The sequence below is a fragment of the Carassius carassius genome, chromosome 1, assembly GCF_963082965.1.
Source record: "Carassius carassius chromosome 1, fCarCar2.1, whole genome shotgun sequence".
Taxonomy (NCBI): domain Eukaryota; kingdom Metazoa; phylum Chordata; class Actinopteri; order Cypriniformes; family Cyprinidae; genus Carassius; species Carassius carassius.
In genome coordinates, this window is record NC_081755.1 from 48977080 (window position 1) to 48999039 (window position 21960).

Consider the following 21960-nt stretch of genomic DNA (forward strand, 5'->3'; position numbering starts at 1 on the left):
AGCATTCGGAGAACACATAAATGGAACAGGCTTGCAAGTGCACGTAATTGCGTCATTACGTCAGTGTAAAGGTCCGTTTGAATAACGCTGTATCGTTAAATTACTTTGGACAACTTAACTAGTTATTTATAAAAGAAATGCCGATGACGCAACCAATTGTTAAATGACAGGTCCGGTTCAGTTAACCATTTGTATTTGTATAATTTACAATATCAATATGGTAGTAATTTGTACTGGCATTTAAACGTTAAACTTTACTTATATTTACTACAGTTATAACAAATGTTTGGTAACGTAAATTAAAACCGTTAACGCTCCGACTCCACTAACGTTCGACATATTTGAAATTTTTGAACAAGATAGCAAAGCTGCGCGCATAGGATTGTGGGTGATTTGAGAGCGCGAAGAGCGCGAAGGATACACATATGCATCCTTTCCTGTGTATGGGATATTCTTCGAATGAAGGACTCAGTCCTTGGTTGAAATTCCGAGGATTCTTGACATTGGAACAGTCCTTCGTCTGATGTCGATGACGTAGCATCCTCGAAATACTGGCTTCCGAGGATCCTTCCTTGACATTGAGAAACACCTACGGAATATTAAATGAGGGAAAATAGTGGGCGTGGCTTTATTTTCCAACTAGCACCTGATTGGATCTAGAAAAGTAGGTGTTTCATTCAGATCTAAACGCAAAGTTTACAATCGGTTGTTAAGGGTTACTCGACGCCTGAAAAACCGCCAGCTGTCCCTTTCCAACGGTGTACACTGAAGGGACCGCGTTATCTGGTAATGACAGATATCTCCCCATTTCGTGTTCTGCCCAATTTTTGAAGCATTTGTGCGTGAAGTGCTTCGAGAACATCCGTGACCTCTCTCTTATCGCTCCTTCCTCGAAATGTAAAAATTCGAACCATCTGGACCGTAACGAGGGAATTTTAGGGAATGGGTTTCATGAGTGTCACTACCAAAAATGCACCTCCTTGTCATCTCTCCTTTCACGCGCTGTCAATCCTTGCAAACACACAGGCAGCCTGTCTACTGTCAGTTGGAGGGGCGTGGTTAACTGATCCTAAGAAGACACCCAAACCGTCAAATCTACGTCATCAGGTCCTCCAATGCAGAGGGGAGGGGCACTTTCTGATTTTGATTAAAGATTACGAAGCCAAAATACTTTTTTGTGTGGATTGACTTGCATGGATGAATTGTTCAACACAAAACGATCAATTTAGGCAAACAAAGTTTTCAGTTGGACTTTAATACCATTAAAACCTTAATGATACCAATCCCTGCTTTTCAGTAGGATAGATCCATCTCATCAGTTTTAACTTTTCACTTTTGCATTGAATAATTACTGATTAAAAGATACTTTTTTATTAATACGATAGTTACTTTTTATATTTTATCAACAATTTTTAATGTCTGCTGATTGTATTTGCATTAGGAACGTGTGCTTTTTGGGCTTTCGGTTTTAAATTTATCAATAAATCTTCCGAATTGAAAGTCTTTTTTGTCATTGTATTTTTCTGCATACTATTCTTAATTTTTTAAAACGCTAAATACACACACACAAAAAAACTTTGCATATTTTGCTTATATCTTTAAATAAACCTCGTATTTGCAGAAGCATTGGTTCAAAAAAACGTATTATGAAATATCATAGGAACATTACTTTAGATCACCCACACACAACATAGGCTACCCATAGTTTAATTTACTGTAATTTTAAGTGCAATCATTAAAGAGAGTTGTTCATAATAAATTGTAGGTGTATTTTCTTAACCTGCTGAGTGGTATGGTCCAACATAAGGGATTTTTATTGTAATTTTTATTTTACTGTGACATCACATAACTGCCACATTCGAGCATTTTCGTGCTTTGGCTGACGTTGAGTCGCCGCTGCACTCGTCATATGACAACTATGCAGTGTTCTTAATCACATAATGTTTATTTTAGGTTTCAGACATTCAAATACACATAAGTAATATAGTAAAACAATAAATTTAGAGTTTGTAAAATATAGATGTTTCTGGAAGCAGCAATGACAAGACATTCAAATATAATTTGCGACGTGTTTTATTAATATCAGATACACATACCTTAAGTGACTATAAAGTTATTAAAGTTACATGTATTTCAGGAGAAATTTATGAATGTACGTGCGTTAAATCCAACTGGCAAGACTCTCTGAACTGCAGCATGAACGAACATTGCAGCACCCATCTCACGTTACAGATTGAGATCAAGATCATTTAGAATGGTTTTTAAATGACAAAAGAAACACTCATTTACACAAACCTGCGAATCAGAATATCAGATGGTTGATGTTATGGTGAGCAAGTTTATTAATTTTTTTAATTAAAAGGAAAAACTAAAAAGCGATCTGGGGGGACCGCTAGAATATTTTAAACTCAACAGTTGAAGGGTCACCAGCACCAAAAGCAGAAAAGTTAACATTAGAGCTGATCGATACAGTCTTTTGTAATTTATTAGGGCTTGTTTAATACCAGGGTACAAATATTCATCCAAAAGAAGCAAATATGGATCAATTAGAATGCTACATGACAGTATATTTTGCATCTCCGTTTCCTAAACACATATCAAGCGGAAGAAGCTTCTACTTTCCCTTCATGAAAAAGTAAACAAACTTCAAGTGGCACATGTGCATTATAAGACAATTAAACGTAATATGAAATTCATGAGAAAGCACAATAATAATAAAAAATTCACAGTTCCTTGAGTTCACTATATTTGAGTTAATCTGAATCTCACAGTTGAATCTGCTGGTTTTGAAAAAGATTAAATGTATTCATTGGGATAACGATTATTTGTCCTGTTGCTTGAAGATGACCTACTTACTGTGAATGTTTTTTTGTATGACTGTGTAGAGAATATGATTGATTGAAACGCTTCCCACATTCAGTGCAGTGATAAGGTTTCTCTTCAGTGTGGATCCTCTCATGTGTTTTCAGATTTGAAGAGTGACTGAATCTCTTGTCACAGTGTGAACACTTGTAAGGTTTCTCTCCAGTGTGAATCCTCTCATGCAGTTTTAAACTTCTTGCTGTAGTAAAAGTCTTTTCACACTCAAAGCACATGTACTCTCTCACACCAGTATGGAGTTTCTGATGTACTTTTAAATTTTGTAGCTGCGAAAAACTCTTTTCACACAAATGACATGAATGTGGTTTCTCCTGTGTATGAACTCTCAGGTGGTTCTTCAGAACTGAAGCCCACATAAATGTTTTGCCGCACTGATCACATGCATACGGTTTCTCTCCGGTGTGGACTCTCATGTGATCCTTAAAGGGGTGGTTCGGGATTTTTGACATCGGACCTCATTTTTAAGTCAGCCTGGTTGTTATTCATCAGTGGAGACATTTTTTTTTTTAATTATCCAGTCTTTATATTTGGATAGATAGCCGATGCTAGGCTAGCGCGAGTCAATGGGTATATGTTAGCCAGCCATTAAAAACCGTTTTACCCGCTCCACAGTGCACCAAACGCAAATCAATTATAACACTAGACTATCGATGCAAATGTCCGTTGATAGAATAATGTTAGAAATCAAACTTACCTTTCATCACATTGCATTAGTTATAATTTGTTCCCTGTAATCATAAGCCTTGTCGACAGCAGCAGCGGAGTGATATTGATTACCTAGGCAACCGAGTGAGCCGGTCCACACATGACGCAAGTGTATTTACCTGCCGCTGACACACTGATCATTACTAACCGGAGCAAAGTAAAATTCCGCAGCGGCTGAGAAACTAGTTCCTTTAGGATCATTGAGATGAAAGGTAAGTTTGATTTCTAACATTATTCTATCAACGGACATTTGCATCGATAGTCTAGTGTTATAATTGATTTGCGTTTGGTGCACTGTGGAGTGGGTAAAAAGGTTTTTAATGGCTGGCTAACATATACCCATTGACTCGCGCTAGCCAAGCATCGGCCAACTATCCAAATATAAGGACTGGATCATTTTTAAAAAAAAATGTCTCCACTGATGAATAACAACCAGGCTGACTTAAAAATGAGGTCCGATGTCAAAAATCCCGAACCACCCCTTTAAGTCTAGCTGAGTTTGCGACACTCTTCCCGCACTGATCACAAATGACCAGTTTCTCTCCTGTATGAACTCTCATATGTGTCTTAAGGTTTCCTTTTTGTCTGAAAGGCTTTCCGCACTGATTACATGTGTGCGGTTTCTCTCCCGTGTGGATGTTCATGTGGTTCTTAAGGCTTGATGATTGTGTGAAACTCCTCCCGCATTGATCACAAGTGAACGGTTTCTCTCCAGTGTGGATCCTCTCGTTTATTTTCAGATATCCAGAAAGACTGAATCTCTTGTCACAAAGTGAACACTTAAATGGTTGCTCTCCGGTATGAAGTCTCATGTGAACGTCAAGACTATATTTACATGTCAAACTCTTTTCACACTGAGGACAGGTGAAAGATTTCTTGGCTATTTTTTTAGTTTGAGAGCAACTCAAAGTTTTTTTTCCCAGTTCTGAAGTGATTTTGTCTCTCAACTTCACTCAATTCTTCGTTCTCCTCCTTTACTTCAATCACCTCTAAAAAAAAAAAAAAAAGTAAAAATGTTTTTTATTTGCTCACAAAAAACGAATATTTGAAAAGACTGAACCCTGACGAATCAGCAGAAAGTACACACATGATCAGAAAGTACTTTAACATGTCGTTTGAGTACTAAACTAGTACTTTTTCACACACAAACGAGTTACAAAACACAGTCTGTTGGGAAGTAGACAAACTAAAGCCCTATTCGCACAGGATTAGTTTTATCTGGGAACCTTGTGTGTTTTTTAAATCTGTCTCACAAGCCTTATTAGCTGCACCTGTGCCCACAGCTAGGGCTGTCAAGATTATGCAATTTTGATGACGATTAATAATAGTCACAGTTATTGCGATTAATTTTCTGTTTTAGGGCTTTGGTGATTATGACGATTATGTCACAAATAATTGTCTTGATTTTTTTATGGCTTTCATTATATAATTGAGATTAATTTAAGAGTTCAGTAAATAATAATGATGTTATCTTTTAATCTTATTATTATTTTGCAGTGTTAGATTACATTAAGGGTGGGCGCTATTCAGGTATGAATGTGACAATGGGTATTATGTTGTTCCATGATATGGATTTTGCTATGGATACGTTATATATTCATGAATAGTGGCAGACCGATATATCGGCCAATATTTAGCATTTTCAAATATCGGCATCGGCTGATACGTTTTTCTGCTTGGCCGATGTGTTTTAGGTGGGACTTTTATTTTGACGGTGCTGAGAAAGGCAGGGCCTGAGCGCACACACACTCTCTTGTTTGACTGAGGTTGTTAACAGTTTTGTCTAACATGAATATAAACTCGTGATTCCAAATTATGCTGCGCTTTATGCATTTGCCCACTGTCATATTCATGTCATTTTCTCTGTGTGCTGCCCTGGCTTTATTTGACAAATATGATTCACAGTGCACACAAACTTCCCAGAATACTGAGTGCCCTGTTGGTTAATTCCTTTTAATTATATTTTTATTAAATATTTATTTATTTTTGAAAAAAACTTTGTCATCTAAAGTATAAGTATGTTTATTTTTAATCCATTGTCAAATGATTTCGTATTTCTTAAGTATGAATAATAAAAAAAATTATACACACACACACACACACACATATATCGGCTATCGGCCCCCTGCTTTCCAAGATATCGGCATTGCCTTTCAAAAAATCAATATCGTTTTTTATCATTTTAATTTTTGGTAATTTTTGCATTTATATTGTTTTGTTCAATTTGGTATGCTTTGCAAATTTTAACATAAATGACGATTAAGAGCCGAGGCTGAATGTTTTTGTCCTATGTGTGCAACGCATACAATAATGTCAGAATGTATTGTTTTGTGAACAATTGCTTTAACTATTACACATCATAACACAGACTCTTGCAACCCACTACTCAGATCCAACCATCTGTGGCTCTGTGCCGTTATTTATATTATTTACTAGTACTTCTGATACTAGAGGTTTTATTATCATTGAGCATCTTTATTTTTTTCTTAAGCCAATTTCCATAATTTATCTTTACATTTACCTTAGTGTAATAGACTTCTTAATACTGACTGACTACAACCATAAAATCTGATGCAATTATTTCAATTTCTGTTCTAATAACCTTGTTGTTTTAGAGCATCATGAAGAATTAAGAATAAACAGCAACCTCTTTCTTCTTCTTCAGTTTCCTATTGCTTGAGTCTGAAGGGTTCTGGATCACTCGTGTTCTCTCTGCACTCTTCAGTAAACTCTATCTTTACAGGTTTCTGATCTTCCTGGGCTCCGAATGCATGTTTTCATTCGTGAATGATTTCGGGACGCTTTGAAAACGTGGCAAATCTTTTGAAACAGCAGCTAGGAGCGCAGCTCTTCTTCTCTTGCTCGGATCGTTTGAAAAAAAAACCGCGCCATTCTGCCACCCAATGCTCTGGAGTGTGAATCGCACAGTTCAGCACTGGATTGTTGAGAGAGAGAGAGAGAGAGAGAGAGAGAGAGAGACAGAAAGAGAGAGAGAGAGAGAGAGAGAAAGGGGGAATGGGGTCAAAGAATAAGGCAGAAAAAACACCCTTTAGTTGTCTGTTTTAATACTGATAATTCCTTACTGAAGGCTGCAGGATTGCGAGTAATGACTTGCTTTAGGAAGGGATTTTTTTTTTTGAGGTAGAAAGTTGTACTGTACTAATAAATAGGGTGATACAACTTCTCATAGAAGCTTAATATGTACCACTGTATTTAGAAATATAAATCGGGAAACAAATACTATATTCAAGTTGATAGGCTATATGTGGATATATTATTACAGTGACGCTAAAAATAACTTATTTTCTTGTAAAACTTTTTCTTTTGCAAAATTTCACATACTGTACATGAGAAGAAATGGTCAGGATCCAAGCCAAATTTCATTCATTTTCTAAAGGAGACTAAGGACTACTGCACCAATTTGGAGAACAATTTGGATTCTTTGGAATGCGTCAAGAGAGGCAGGAAAGAGCAGGAGACAAAGTGAAGATGAGCAAAGTTTACTTAATAACCATTTTTAGTGTCCGACCGGCACAAATTTAACTCAAGTGTTATTATTATAGAAGCGGCATCATCATCATCAGTCATCAGTCAACATCATATGACAACAAAACCTTGAAATGGAGACTTTCTCTGATCTCTACCTGACTAAATGCATCATAGCTTACAACACAAGCTCCACTAACAGAAAAAATGAGTAAATAAATATTGATATCCTTTACCAAAAAAATGTTTATTCAAGTGTGCTATTACTATGCTTCTTTTAAACTAAAAATAGGAAAGTATGCTTTTAGTTTACTTTTTATGTACTTCTCAGAAATATACTTGACTTAAACTTACAAAAAGTCTAAATATATTTGAGCTATACTCCTAGAATCTGTGTTTTCATTATTATACCGTAGATGGCGCTAGTACACATCTTCTGTACAGAATTAAAAAACAAACAGAAGAATAAACTAATACATACTAACACATGTAATCTAACACGGTCATCTGACATGAAACAGCATCAAAGCAGTAACGTTTTGGAATAAAATGTAGACCGATGAAGAGGTAATAATTAGTCAAGCTTTGGGGAGCTGATGGACTCCATCTACGTTTTGATTATCCACCTGAATCCGATTCATAGTCTTTTATCAGCTTTTTGTTCAAAATTTTATTTCTTTATTTTTTATGAAACTAACCCCACATTAAAGTGTTTAAAAATAATGCATGAAGCTTGAATACAATGTTTTTGTTTACAAGCAGATACCTGTTCTTTCTTTGGCTGTTTTGTATGTTCAGATATTCATATAACAAAATATATACACATTAAACCTAAAAAGGGAAGTTGACTTAAAGAACTTATGAGTACTTGCAGAACTACTAGACTAGTAGATTACTGAGACTATACTTCAAAGTGTACAAAGTCTTTAATTAGTAAACTATCAGTGCACCTTTTGTAATTGCAGTACAAGCTACAAACATAGAGGTAAACTAGTAGTGTACTCAAAGTTGGCTACTGTTATACTTAAAGTATACTTAAGTATTCTTTTATATACTAGAAAGTGGGCCAATTTAGTCCCAAGGAGTATTGAAACAGTAAACTTACAAGTATACTACTAGAACACTGATATTTGTATACTTGCTACATAAAGTATACTTTAAAATATCCTTGAACTTTACTTAAGTATACTTAGTCAAATAAACTTGAAGTATACTACTTTTTGGTAAGGGATGATAGAGATAAACAAGTAAACACAGTAGTTTTTTAAGTGACAAGTGTTTGCCTGTTCTTGCATCATCTTGACTCTCTGGAATTGGTTCAGATGTAGTAAACAATGTAGGTACATCTATTCCAGTATTGATGTGATAGTTGTAGCACCACAGATCAGTTCACAGTGTCATCAAAGCGTCTTCAGTGTGGACAGAGAATGGTTTAGTTTGGGACTCAACACTCTCTGCTTGTTGCCGTGTCAGATATCACATCTTGTATAACCTGTTGCTTGTCATGTGCTCATCACACAAGAAATCACTGGAACTTTTTGTCAGTGTTCTTCACATTTTTCACTGACAGCAGAAATGTAGGGCATGATTGTGGATGATGTCACAGTGGTGGGCGTGTCTTATCTCCTCAAACTGGACTGGTTGCCTGCTGCTCGTTGCCTCCATCAGTAACTTCTCCGTTTAACAGCGGCGTTACTACAGTCATCTCTTCATTCACTCCTTCAGCTGTGGAGTCTGAAAGACAATCAGAGAAATTAAAACAAGTGAAAGAAGCAGGTCATCTTTTTTGTTGACTTCAGAAGATACAAAATGATAATCAGTGAATACAGACTTACATTTTTGCTTTGTTTCTTTATTTGTTACTCACCAGTGACAGTCACATTGAATCTTTTGAATGTGGTCTGTTCGCTGTTGATGATTTGCAGTTTAAAATGTCCAGAGTCTGTGAGTCTGATGTTCGTGATGGTCAGCGATCCAGTCGTCTGGTTCAGAGTCAGTCGGTCTCTGAATTGCTTACCATATGTCACCTTTCCTGAATCCCGTTTAACAACGAGACGGTTTTGAGCTCCAGACGTCCACACTATGAGATCATCTGTCTGAACCGCAGCAGCAGTCTGGAGAAGAGCAGAAGCTCCCTCCTTCACTGACATCGACTCCACTTCATGTCACAGCACACAGAAACAGAGGAATACAGGAAAACAAGCCACTGAATTAATTCTGTTCGCATTTTCAATATCTCATACATTTTCTTGAGACTTTTTTGAACCGTAATGCTGTAAACTATACAGGGAATCCTTTTGGACCAGCTGTATTATTTAGATAACATAAGTAATAGTCAAATACAAACAACCATTTTAATTTGATTAAAACCACTTATTTTCTCTTAATGAAATAAGCTACTTTTGTTACTACAGCTGCGTCATAAAATGTAGTTTTCACTGCAGATTTAAATGGATTAAAGTAGATGTAGCCTTAAGATAAATTAAAATTAAGTAATCGATATTGACAAGTCAGACTGAATCTCTGACTATCTATGATTCCTGATCATGCCCTTTCTCACTTTCTGAATTATTTTTCCTTAAAATATGCATATTCATTCATGCAATATTACAGCTTTATCTTCTAATTGTATAGGCTTTATTCCCATGACATTAGGAATACGTGGTCCTATACTTTCAAGCGATCTAAAAGAAATGTAATATTTGAGCACTCTGAGAATGTGTGTGTGTGTGTGAATGTGCTTCAGATCCTGGGCTCAGTAGCACACTGGAAGAGATGTGATATACTTACCTTTGACAGAAAGAATGAATCTCTTGTGTTTGGTTTTCATGGTGCTCCCGGTGATTTTTAGTTTATAGAGTCCAGAGTGAATGGTTCTGATGTTACTGATAGTGAGATCTCCAGTTCTTTCATCCAGCGTCAGTTTGCTCCAGAATCTCCCATCAGCACCAGCAAACGTAGATTTCCTTCTGCTCCCTCCAGTGATTTCAGCAATGCGATTGTTGTCTTCTTCATAGCACCACTCTATCATTTCAGTAGCATTTATTTCAGTGAGGCCAGTGCGAAGAGTTGGAGAATCTCCCTCCGTCACGGTCTCATCTTTCTCTTCAACTGGCACAGCTTCACATACTGTAGAAACACAGAACAGAAATGTGTTCATGAGGGTCAAAGTCCCTGTCAGAAAAGTCATTCGAATCATTTAAAATCCTGTATTTGATGACCTTTATCGATCAGCAATCGGCTCATTTATTTATTAATGCAGGAGTAGAAGGCAAGTAGCTTGCCAAACTACAGTTTCAGAGGAATGGACTCTAAAATAAATGGATCAATGCGTGACTCAAATTAATTAAAGGACAGTTTGGAGGAGATTAAAATCCTATTTAGAGAATATAATACTTACCCACTTGCTTTTTTAATTTAGAGATCCTGTGGCGATAGTGATTCACGGCCAAAGCTGCAGCCACAAGCAGCAAAACAGGAACTAAAACACCAAAAAAGATTCCTGCTATAGCACCGGAAGAAAGACCTGGATCTGGGACAGCGATAAAGAGAGACAGTGAATGTAATAATCTGAAAGGACTAGTAATACTGTATGCCGAGTCTAGCTCTTTCAGCTCCTCACCATTGACAGAAAGAAGGAATCGCTGTGAGCCCTCACGGCCTCTGATCTGGAGCTCATAGAGTCCAGCGTGTTCACTTCTGCTCTTCTTGATAGTCAGCGATCCGTTCTGATTCAGCTCTAGTTGATCTCTGAATCTCTCGTCAGCATTGTTCAATGAGATGTCACGTGTTTCACTATCGATTTTAGCGAGGAGGATTCCTTTATCTCCAAACCTCCACAGCATCAGAGCATCTTTGTGTGTTTCAGCATCGATACATAGAGTGATAGGATCTCCTTCTGTCACTGATACTGACACTGATTTCAATCCATCCATCTCACTAACCACACCTGCAAAACATTAACAAAATGTTCCCATCATGAAAGCCTGTATGTGTGTTGCAAAATCTGGAAACCCTCACTCAATAACTGCAAACGTGTGGCCTGAAATCATGAAACCTGAATAACTATAACCACTATACACTATGTAAACATTTCGGATTGGTCTTTTTTTTGTCTGTTGTCTGGCTCACAGCTTCTCTGTAGCTGGCCAAGAACACTGTTTATCAAAGTTCAATCACGCCACTGAATTAAATATAAAAAAAAAGCATTTGTAATTGCATGTTATAAAGTCATTATTGAGAGATATAAACAATGGGAGAAAAAAATAAAACTGCAAGATAAAAACTTGCAATTGCAAGAAAAGTCAGAATTGTGCCATATAAATTCACAACCGCGCTCTCTGCGTGAGAGTTTGTGACTGAGGGAATGTGAAATGCCATCGGAGATGTGTTTTTTGGACTGTGACGTGAGCTGATTAGCTCGTGGTTTTGCAGAAAGTTATTGTCATACAGTCGCGGGAGTGACTGCATACACATCGTTTGCCTGCTGGACGAGGAAAGACAATATCGAGAAGAGATTCGCTGATTGACGCAGATGTGTTCTTCATTGGGGACCGTTTTGCTGTCGATGCTGGACGGATGATGCTATTAACCCTCGCTGTGCCGCTTGCAAACAGAGTTCGCCTGACGAGAGAGAGAGAATTACAATCGCGGTAGGATTCGGGGTTTTCACTCTACACCCGGAGGTATTGTTGCTTTCTTCATTTTATGAGCTCCAACATTAAGCGCGCCAACGAACTAACTTAATGCAGGCCTGCTAAAAGAACTAAAAAAAAATAAGAGTGCACTCAGGTTATCACAGACTAGTGACTCCATTACCGGGGTTTTTTTTTCTCTAAATTGGAATTATTTTCATATTTGCTTTTTGCTGTTCAACTGTTATGTGAGTTTTGTATAATACAAAATGAGGAAATTGAGCTATAGCGATCTTGTTGTTTATTCTTTCACCAGCCATTGTATTTGTGTAGCTCAGTATTTTCTGTGGTAATATTCTATGTTTTAAAATCAAGAGTATTCTTTCAGGTACCCATAAGCAAAGAGATAGTGAGAATCATAGTGTTCCTAGACAGGGTTATTATACAATGCAATGTCTCTTTCACCATTTTACTAAGCATTAGGGTTACATACTTCATAGATTGCTGTGTAATGTACTTGCCTCATCACGAGCCTATGGTGAAAAGGGTTACATTTTTGGGGGCTCGTCCGGGATTTTAGTAGCTTTGTAATATCCACAAAATGGATGTTAATGAGATTGAAGCTTGATGTAAAAGGAAGCAAATAGCTCGTGAGAATGCAGTAGTGCTAAGTGGTTTTGATGCCAATGTCACAGATGATGTTCTGCTTCAAGCTTTGAATCATGTTAAAGCTTTTGGAATTGCTAAAATAGTGGATCGCTGTCTAGATGTAGCTTCCAAAACCCAGTTTGTGCTGATTCAGACATCCACTGATCTTACTAAGCAGACTATACCTGACTGTGTTGGGCTCCCTGGAAAAGCTGGTCCTTGGCCTGTTCATGCGCTCCCTGTTCTCGCAGAAGGTGAAGGTTTTGAAGCCAAGCTGTTGTCCTTTTTGAAGCATGAAGGAAAGATTATTACTGATGTTAAAGGCTTACTTAACCCTTCGCCTCTTGACATGAACACTGCTCTGATCAATGCCATAAGTTCCTGGGTGGACAAATGCAATACTGCACCTGCTGATACTCAAAGTTACAGGAAGGTCCGCATGTTTTCTGGAGTGAGGCCCACCCCCAGTGGGGAAGAAGAGTATGACGCTTGGGCAGAGCAGACTATGCATTTATTGGAGGAATGGCAATGCAGTGACAATGTGAAAAAACAGAGGGTAGTGGAAAGTCTTAAAGGTCCAGCTGCTGACATAGTGAGGTTTCTACGAGCACAGAACCCTTCTGATACTTCATATGACTACATGCAAGCTCTGGAGACAGCATTTGGAACAATTGAAAGTCCATCTGATCTTCTTATTAGATTCCGACACACACTTCAATGTGAAGGTGAGAAGCTGCCCGCCTATTTGATCAGGCTAGATAAACTGTTACACTGTGTGTTCAGGAAAGGAGGGGTACAGCTGTTGGAAATGAATCGACTTTGCATCGAGCAGATTGTGAGAGGTGCCTTGCCACAAGACATGATTGCCCTTCGCATTTGCATGACACATAAGCTGCGTGAACCACCTACCTTCAGTGACTTATTGAAAGAGGTCAGAGAGGAAGAGGACATGCTTCAGAGCAGGAATGATGTCAAAAGCCCAGAGACGTCACTGACTGTTATTCCTGTCCCCAGGACCACTCCTGAAACTAAAGTTGATCCTGAAGTTGAACAACTCAGAAGAGATATTACTGTCATGAAAGCAGAAATGATTAGCCTTAAAGCTGCTACAGTAACATCCCCGCCAAATACCCAAGGTCCACAATTTGAAATCCCTGCCAAGGTTAGACACAGGGGGAGTGAAACCCTGCAAAGAGCTGGCACTGAGAAAGATAGACCAGGGATATTTTGCTATAGATGTGGGGAGGATGGACATTTCAAAAGGGAATGTGATGGTGAAGAAAATCTCAAGAGGGTCAACAAGCGCCTCATCAAACTGACAAAGAAGTCGGGAAACTACCGCGGGAACCAGTAAAGGAACGGCCTGGCTTCCCTGTGGTGAAAACACGTTCCACCAAGTGCATCAAACCAGATGAGAAAGTGGAGGACACTATACCTTAGGGCTTAGCGGGGCCAAGTTCTGTTGTACCAGTACAGATTGAAGGCATCTATGCTAAAGCCATACTCGATACTGGTTCTCAAGTGACTTTGCTGTACAGATCCTTCTACAACAGATATTTGACACACCTGCCATTGACACCTATCAGTGCCTTGCAGATATGGGGCCTCAGTCCTGCTGATTATCCATATAATGGCTATTTGTCACTTAAGCTGGAGTTTTTGGAAGCTGACGTTGGAGTGACTGAGATTATTGATGCCCTTGTGTTGGTGTGTCCTGACCCAGTTGTGAGAGGTGAAGCATTCATACTCGTTGGCACAAACACACCGACAGTGAGACGACTACTAAAGAGCTGTAAAGAGAGAATAGGAGAGAATTTAGTCAGTAGCATGCACATTCATCCTGCTTTCAAAAGAGCTTTTGTGCACCCTGGAGGGGTAGCTCGAGTGACAGGTGTGCCAAAGTTTCAAGGGATTCCACGTGCTCAAGCCATTCTGGTGGACTCACCTGAAGAACCCGGTGATGATGCAAGGTTTTTAGGAGAGTTTTTGGTCAGACCAGAGTTACAGGTACCCACTGTTGTAATGGCAAAGAAAATCACTGTGCTGGTCAGGAATGTATCGAAAAAAGAAGTTACATTGACCAGAGGAATGCCTATTGCTCATCTGTTTCCAGTAGATGTGGTGTCCTCGTCTTCTGTAAGCCAAAAGCCTAACACTGAGTCACCGGGAAAATTAACCCCATCTTCCTTTAATTTCGGAGATTCACCAGTCCCTGAGGAGTGGAAGGAGAGATTGGTGGGCAAAATGATGGAACGATGGAACGACATGAGGTTTTCTCTACCCAAGAGTTTGATGTTGGTTGTTGTAAAAGTGCACATCACGCTATCAAAACCACAGAGGACAAACCTTTTCGAGAGAGATCTCGCCGACTGGCGCCTGCGGATCTAGAGGCATTGAGACAACATCTGTCACAGCTTAAAGATGCTGGGATCATCACGGAATCAAGAAGTCCGTATGCCTTACCTATAGTGGTGGTGAGGAAAAAGACAGGTAAAATAAGAATGTGTGTGGACTTCAGGACCCTAAATCGACGCACTGTTCCAGATCAGTACACAGTACCGAGGATCGAAGACGCACTGGTCTGTCTCAATGGAAGCAAGTGGTTTAGTGTGTTAGACCTGAGGAGTGGATATTATCAGGTGCCAATGAGTGACTCCGATAAAGAGAAGACAGCCTTCATCTGCCCAGCGGGTTCTAACCAATTTGAAAGGATGCCAAAAGGAGTGTCAGGGGCTCCAGCAACCTTTCAACGAATCATGGAACAAACTGTTGGAGATATGAACTTGCTTGAAGTCTTGGTATATCTGGATGATCTCATCGTGTTTGGGGCAACACTCCAAGAGCATGAGGATAGGTTGTTAAAGGTGCTGGACCGCTTGAAGGATGAGGGTCTCAAGTTGTTGCTGGATAAATGCCAGTTTTGTCAACCATCAGTGACTTATGTGGGGCATATTATATCTCAAGACGGAGTGTCTACCGATCCAGAGAAAACTGAAGCAGTAACCACATGGCCCCGACCAAACACTGTGACTGCTTTGCGATCATTTCTTGGCTTCTGTGGATACTGTAGGCGCTTTGTGAAAGATTACTCCAAAGTTGCCTATCCGTTGAACCAACTGTTGTCCGGTTACCCACCAGTTGCCAAGAAATCCAAGGGAAAAAAGGATAACCTCTACCTGAACCCATCAGAGCCTTTTGGTAGTAGGTGGGATGACAAGTGTGAGGCAGCCTTTGTAGAGTTGAAGCAGAGACTTACTCAAGCCCCGGTGTTAGCTTTTGCAAACCCTCAGCTTCCCTATGTGTTACATGTTGACGCCAGCCAAGAAGGGCTAGGTGGCGTGTTATACCAGGATCAAGGTGAAGGGCTAAGACCCGTTGCTTTCGTCAGTAGAAGCCTAACCCCATCTGAGCGACATTACCCTGCTCATAAATTAGAGTTTCTGGCTTTGAAGTGGGCGGTAGTGGACAAACTGCACGATTACCTGTATGGGACGAAGTTTGAGGTGAGAACAGAACAACCCGTTGACCTATGTGCTGACGTCGGCCAAGCTGGATGCCACAGGTCACCGTTGGCTTGCGGCATTATCCACGTATGACTTCAGTCTCAAGTACAGGTCAGAAGTTCAAAACATTGATGCAGATGCACTGTCTCGTCGGCCACATCCTACGCTCACTCAAGTATCAGAACGGAAAGACATATCTGCAGCCGGTGTGAGAGCCATGTGTCAGATGGCTGAAGTGAATAAACGTAGAAATCCATGTCCTAGTAGGGCAATTGACCAATTGGGACCCTCTTCACATGCTATTCCGCAAGCCTACTGTAATATGTCTGCCTTGAGTATAAAGGAAATGCCTATTCTGAGTTCAACTGAGCTGTCAAATGCTCAGCAAGAATGTCCTGGCATTGGCGAGATATGGTCAGCTCTCAACAAAGGAGATTTGACACTAGTTGACAAGACAAAGCATCTAACCTGCTCTCTGTTGTTGAGAGAATGGGATCGTTTAAAGATGCGGAAAGGAGGCATGTATCGAGTCACAAGTCCTCCTGGAAAACCCCCTCGCTCTCAGCTAGTTTTGCCAGAAAAGTATAGGAAGATGGTAACAACATCTCTGCATGATGACTGTGGTCACTTAGGGCTTGACAAAACCTACGGCTTTGAAGTGGGCGGTACTGGCCATGGATGAAGTCAGATGTGGAAGACTACTGCAAGTCCTGTATCCATTGTATAAAGAGAAAGACTCTACCCAAGAAAGCTGCTCCGCTGTCTCATTTGCAAAGCGATGGACCACTGGACCTTGTCTGTATGGACTTTTAGTCCATTGAACCCGATTCAAGCAATATAGAAAATGTTCTGGTTATTACTGATCACTACACCCGCTACGCCCAAGCTTTTCCAACGAGAGACCAGAAAGCCTCTACGGTGGCGAAGGTGTTGATAGAGAAGTACTTTGTCCATTATGGATTGCCAAGGAGGATGCACAGTGATCAAGGGAGAGATTTTGAGAGTCGGCTTGTACATGAGGTACTTGGCACTCTTGGAATTGAAAAATCAAGAACTACGCCCTACCATCCGCAGGGAGACCCCCAGCCTGAGAGGTTTAATAGGACTTTGTTAAACATGCTCGGGACTCTGGAGCCAAGCAGTAAGAGGAAATGGAATCAGCACACTGGACACCTTGTCCATGCCTACAACTGCACTTCAAATGAGGCTACTGGGTTTTCGCCCTATTACCTTATGTTCGGGTGTGAGGCAAGGCTCCCAGTGGATTTGTGTTTTGGGACATCCAGCGATGACACACAGCAGGAAACTTACCTAAAGTACGTAACTGAGATGAGAAAGGAGTTAAAAGCTGCCTATGAACTTGCTGAGTCCATTGCTGCCAAGCAGAATGAAGGAAATAAACGGAGGTATGACCAGAAGATTAGGTGTTCACAGATGTTGCCTGGAGACAGAGTCTTGATAAGGAACCTAGGGTTGCAGGGGAAGCATAAGTTAGCAGACCGCTGGGCTTCAAATCCTTATGTGGTGGAAAGTCAGATGCCAAACTTACCAGTGTTTCAGTTGAAACCAGAAGATGGGAATGGACCTATCAAAATTCTCCACAGGAATAACATCCTGCCTCTTGGACAAAATGTCTGCTTGGATCCGACGCCTGAGGTTGACCCTGTACCTGGTGTGAGAGTCCTTCGAAAGAAACGAAAGAGACTTCATAAACTTCGAAACTGTGGGTCAGAGAGAAGCAAGGTTTCATCTGAGACACCAGAGAACAAAGACAAAGAAGTAAAACCAGATAGTTGTCATGGGAAAGAGTACACAGATTCTGAGGATGAAGGAAGGGAAATGTGCTATGACTTATCTGCCCAAGCTAACAGGACTGGAGTAGAAAAAGGAATGTCAGAACCATTTAGCTTGGACCTGGATATGGCATGGGATGAGGTGACTGAACGTCAAGAAGTGACACAGCCAGAAGCAATTCAAGAGGTTACAGAGGAAACCGTAACAGACAAAGGGGGGTCTGAACCAGAGTCTGCTGAGATAAGTCGAGAAACAGGGACACATGAAACAGGTGAAATGAGGGAAAAGTCTCCAAGAAATGAAGTTGTTAATGAGGAAACTCAAATGTTACCAGATGGTACAAAGCCTGAGACTCTGACTAGCAGAACTCAAAGAGTCAGAAGAGCTCCATCCATATTAACATATGACACACTAGGAGATCCAAGTGTCATAAAAGCTCCTATTATGAGATATGTTTCTTGCCTTTATAAGTGGATAAGTGCCCAGTGATCTTTTAGGTGTAAGTCCCTTAAGGTTATACTCACTAATAGGTTGTGTTGCGTTTACATTGCTAAAGCACCAAGTCATGAGGGCATGTCTTATATTGGTGGGGGGAGAGTGTAATGACCTGATCAATATCAGTCCTTTTGTTATTTTGTTTATTTTTGAAATATATGGGTTATTGTATTTTGTTTGATAAAGTGTTTATACAAAACGATGTAATTTAACAGTTAAGTTTTGTGTTCTCTTTAAAATGTTTAAGGATGGTTGATTACATAAGAGAAGCTCACTTATCAATTTGTTAATGTTAGAGATTTAGTGATTAATGAAGTTTCTTGTTGAACTATGTGAAATCCCGCGAGAGACGAGAGCGGAAACGGGAAAAAGGGAAAAAAAGAACTGCGCACGAGAGTGAGCACGAGGGCTAGTCTGCTATTAATGTGGGTTTAACGCTTTAAGTTGGACTATATTTTTTATTAGAAAACGCGCTCTCTGCATGAGAGTTTGTGACTGAGGGAACGTGAAATGCCATCGGAGATGTGTGTTTTTGGACTGTGACGTGAGCTGATTAGCTCGTGGTTTTGCAGAAAGTTATTGTCATACAGTCGTGGTAGTGACTGCATACACATCGTTTGCCTGCTGGACGAGGAAAGACAATATCGAGAAGAGATTCGCTGATTGACGCAGATGTGTTCTTCATTGGGGACCGTTTGGCTGTCGATGCTGGACGGATGACGGTATTAACCCTCGCTGTGCCGCTTGCAAACAGAGTTCGCCTGACAAGAGAGAGAGAATTACAATTGCGGTAGGATTCGGGGTTTTCACTCTACACCCGGAGGTATTGTTGCTTTGTTCATTTTATGAGCTTCAACATTAAGCGCGCCAACGAACTAACTTAATGCAGGCCTGCTAAAAGAACTAAAAAAAATAAGAGTGCACTCAGGTTATCACAGACTAGTGACTCCATTACCCGGGTTTTTTTTTCTCTAAATTGGATTTATTTTCATATTTGCTTTTTGCTGTTCAACTGTTATGTGAGTTTTGTATAATACAAAATGAGGAAATTGAGCTATGGCGATCTTGTTGTTTATTCTTTCACCAGCCATTGTATTTGTGTAGCTCAGTATTTTCTGTGGTAATATTCTATGTTTTAAAACCAAGAGTATTCTTTCAGGTCCCCATAAGCAAAGAGATAGTGAGAATCATAGTGTTCCTAGACAGGGTTATTATACAATGCAATGTCTCTTTCACCATTTTACTAAGCATTAGGGTTAAGAGGGTTACATACTTCATAGATTGCTGTGTAATGTACTTGCCTCATCACGAGCCTATGGTGAAAAGGGTTACAAACTTAAAATTATGCCAAAAAGAGTCAGAATTGTGAAATATAAACGTACAATTCGATCTTGGAATAGAATGCATAAGCAATGGAAAAAGTTTGGCCCAATGGTGGAAGAGCAGCTGATGTTACAGTGAAAGACTTGAGATACTCACCCATGATAGTCACATCAAATGTCTTCGTCGTAATCTTTACTCTAGAGATGGTGAGTTTATATTGTCCCGAGTGTCTGATTCTGGTGTTTGTGATGGTGAGAGATCCTGTCTTTTGATCCACCTGCAATCTGCCACCGATTCCAGCATCATTGGTGACAAAAAATGTGGTCAAGTCATGCTTTCTCTTTATTTGAGATATGAGATCGTCTTTAGGTCCGAACATCCACAGTATTGTATCATCGTTCAGTAGTTCAGAAAGGTTAGTGTGTAGGGTGACAGAATCTCCCTCCATCACAGTCACTGACTCCGATTCATCCGTCTCTGTAGCAGACACACCTGGAAAACAAACACAACCGCTTTAATGACTCTACACTAACTTCAGCAAACACATTCAGCTGAAATCACTGTGTAGCTGCTGAAAAGACAAACTGATTAGGAATTACTCTTCAGATTGTGAAGGGAAAACTGAGAAAATAAAGACCGTACACAACATAGCTAAGCAACGTAACAAGATAAATGTATTTCAAAATGGATATGCTGTCATTTGGTTCCCTTTGATTTCCACAGTATTTCATAGTATATGAAAGTCAAAGGTGCATGTTTTCTTTTATGTTCACCAGCACACACACACACAAACAAAACAAAAGAAACTAGGTTCATAACAACTTGGACAACAAAATTTGTATTTTATCCTTAAATTAAGTGTTTTCAAAGATTGTAACTTGAAAATAAATATTTTGTCTCAATCTACTGTCAGAGTTTTCATCTTGTAGTATACAGAATTGAATAAATAAATGAAAACAACCACAAAACATTAACTTAAACCAATTGTTGACGGTTTCATTAACTGCTCAGACTAAAATTTGGTCATCTTTTTTCATGTTACTAACATAAAGTGGTAGATTGGTTTGAGTTGAGTTGGAAAATTTAGATGGACTTTCCCTTGATAACTGCAAGCTTGTAAAACTAGTTCTTCATACAGTCTTAACATAATGTTTATGCAACTGTATGTGGTCTATCATGCAGTTTCAATGGCATCTTGACTATTGAAGACAAAAATACTCTTCAAGGTTATCTCTATTGTATGTGTTACTTCTTCTGTCATAAATAATCATTAACCAGAGAAATTATACAAACGTGCCTAAACATGACTAACTTAAACATGAAAATGAAAGGAAATCGAGGTTCAAAACTTACCGTGAATGAATAATAAAAACACAAAGATCAACATGTTCCACATGCTGTTGTAGAGCTGTGAAGAAACTGAATGTATTTACGATGATCGATGAGATTTTAATGTTTCTGTTGCGCTGAATCTCTGTCGTCCTTCAGTAGCTCGCACTAGACCAGATCCTGAACTCAAAAACAATCTTCAACGGAGAGACGTTAAAAGAGATAGGATAAGGACTTGTGAATGTGGATTAAAGAGGAACCAGTATAATTGTAGCCAGTATATAAAAAGATATATATGTGTCCTGAACGCGTGTCGCGATCGAGGCGCAGTTTCGAAAGCCCAATGGTGTCTGCACCTGCCCCTTTTCTTCCTCGGGAGAGAGGAGGAAGTGCGCTGTTCCCCGAGCTGGTTTATTGATTATTATTATTATATTATAGTCCTAAATATGTTCCAGTTGGCGCACTTCCCTGTCAAAGAACTATATTTATCAAATCTCAGATCGGGAGATGTTTGTCGCGCACTCATCGGCACTTTCTATTCCACTCGTGTTTTACTCAGCTTGTGTTGTGGAGGTTAATGGTGCTGAACAAGCTACCTGGTCTTGACTTTACGGCTAATGGACTGAAAACCTGTGTCAAGGTTGATTTGTGAGCACTAACCAATAAATAAACCTATATAAAGTTGAACTAAGTAGCATAATGTACTGTAGCCTACTTTATTGGAGGCATGTGAGTAGCCTACGGTAAAATGTGTTTCTAAATCGTCATCACAATCGCCCCATTGAAAATACAAAAAAGGTGTTAACTAGGCTAAATAATATGCGCATATATGCAAACTTTTGACAAGACGCTGCTTGTGCATGGGGTAAAGAAAATAACTAAAATGTATTACATAACTTCCCCAGATAATGAGAGTCTTTCCTCCTGACTTGAATGTTATGCAGGTTAGCTTGTTTTGGTCAATAAAGGAGAAATGTAAAGATTTCTTCTAAATTGACCATGACAAGCCAACCTTAACTAAACGAACTTAGTTCAGTTTAGTGATTTGTGTTGAATCTAAAGTGTTATGAAGGCTATTCCAGTAACACCAAACTTATTAAAATTATTAATTGCCTTGTGCAAAGTAAAATAATCATTATATATCATAGAATAGTGCTATCATT

At 39.4% G+C, this 21960-nt stretch overlaps 5 protein-coding genes across 8 annotated transcripts in view; 2 read left to right on the forward strand and 3 right to left on the reverse strand.

The window, feature by feature from the left end:
• The window catches only part of LOC132158112 (gastrula zinc finger protein XlCGF57.1-like), a 129963-nt gene that overhangs the window by 85873 nt on the left and 22130 nt on the right, over positions 1-21960 (forward strand). The gene's annotated exons all lie outside the window — the stretch shown is intronic.
• Positions 1-21960, forward strand: part of LOC132094302 (gastrula zinc finger protein XlCGF17.1-like) — a 216357-nt gene that overhangs the window by 48999 nt on the left and 145398 nt on the right. The window lies entirely within an intron of this gene.
• The window catches only part of LOC132159925 (gastrula zinc finger protein XlCGF57.1-like), a 486703-nt gene continuing 466600 nt past the window's right edge, over positions 1858-21960 (reverse strand). The window contains exon 4 of the mRNA XM_059569770.1: positions 1858-2611. The gene's annotated coding sequence lies outside the window, so the exon portion shown is untranslated. The remainder of the gene's footprint in view (positions 2612-21960) is intronic.
• Positions 2604-4453, reverse strand: LOC132097208 (gastrula zinc finger protein XlCGF49.1-like). Its single transcript, XM_059502869.1, has 2 exons — positions 4069-4453; positions 2604-3300 (listed from the first exon to the last, which is right to left on the reverse strand). The coding sequence occupies exons 1-2, from the start codon at positions 4395-4397 to the stop codon at positions 2853-2855; spliced, it is 777 nt and encodes a 258-aa protein (XP_059358852.1). The 5' UTR covers positions 4398-4453; the 3' UTR covers positions 2604-2852.
• Positions 8301-21294, reverse strand: LOC132131085 (uncharacterized). The gene is made up of 7 exons (XM_059543054.1): positions 20822-21294; positions 19625-19960; positions 10694-11020; positions 10472-10603; positions 9862-10200; positions 8939-9229; positions 8301-8805 (listed from the first exon to the last, which is right to left on the reverse strand). Exons 1-7 carry the CDS (start codon positions 20862-20864, stop codon positions 8699-8701), a joined length of 1575 nt encoding a protein of 524 aa, XP_059399037.1. The 5' UTR covers positions 20865-21294; the 3' UTR covers positions 8301-8698.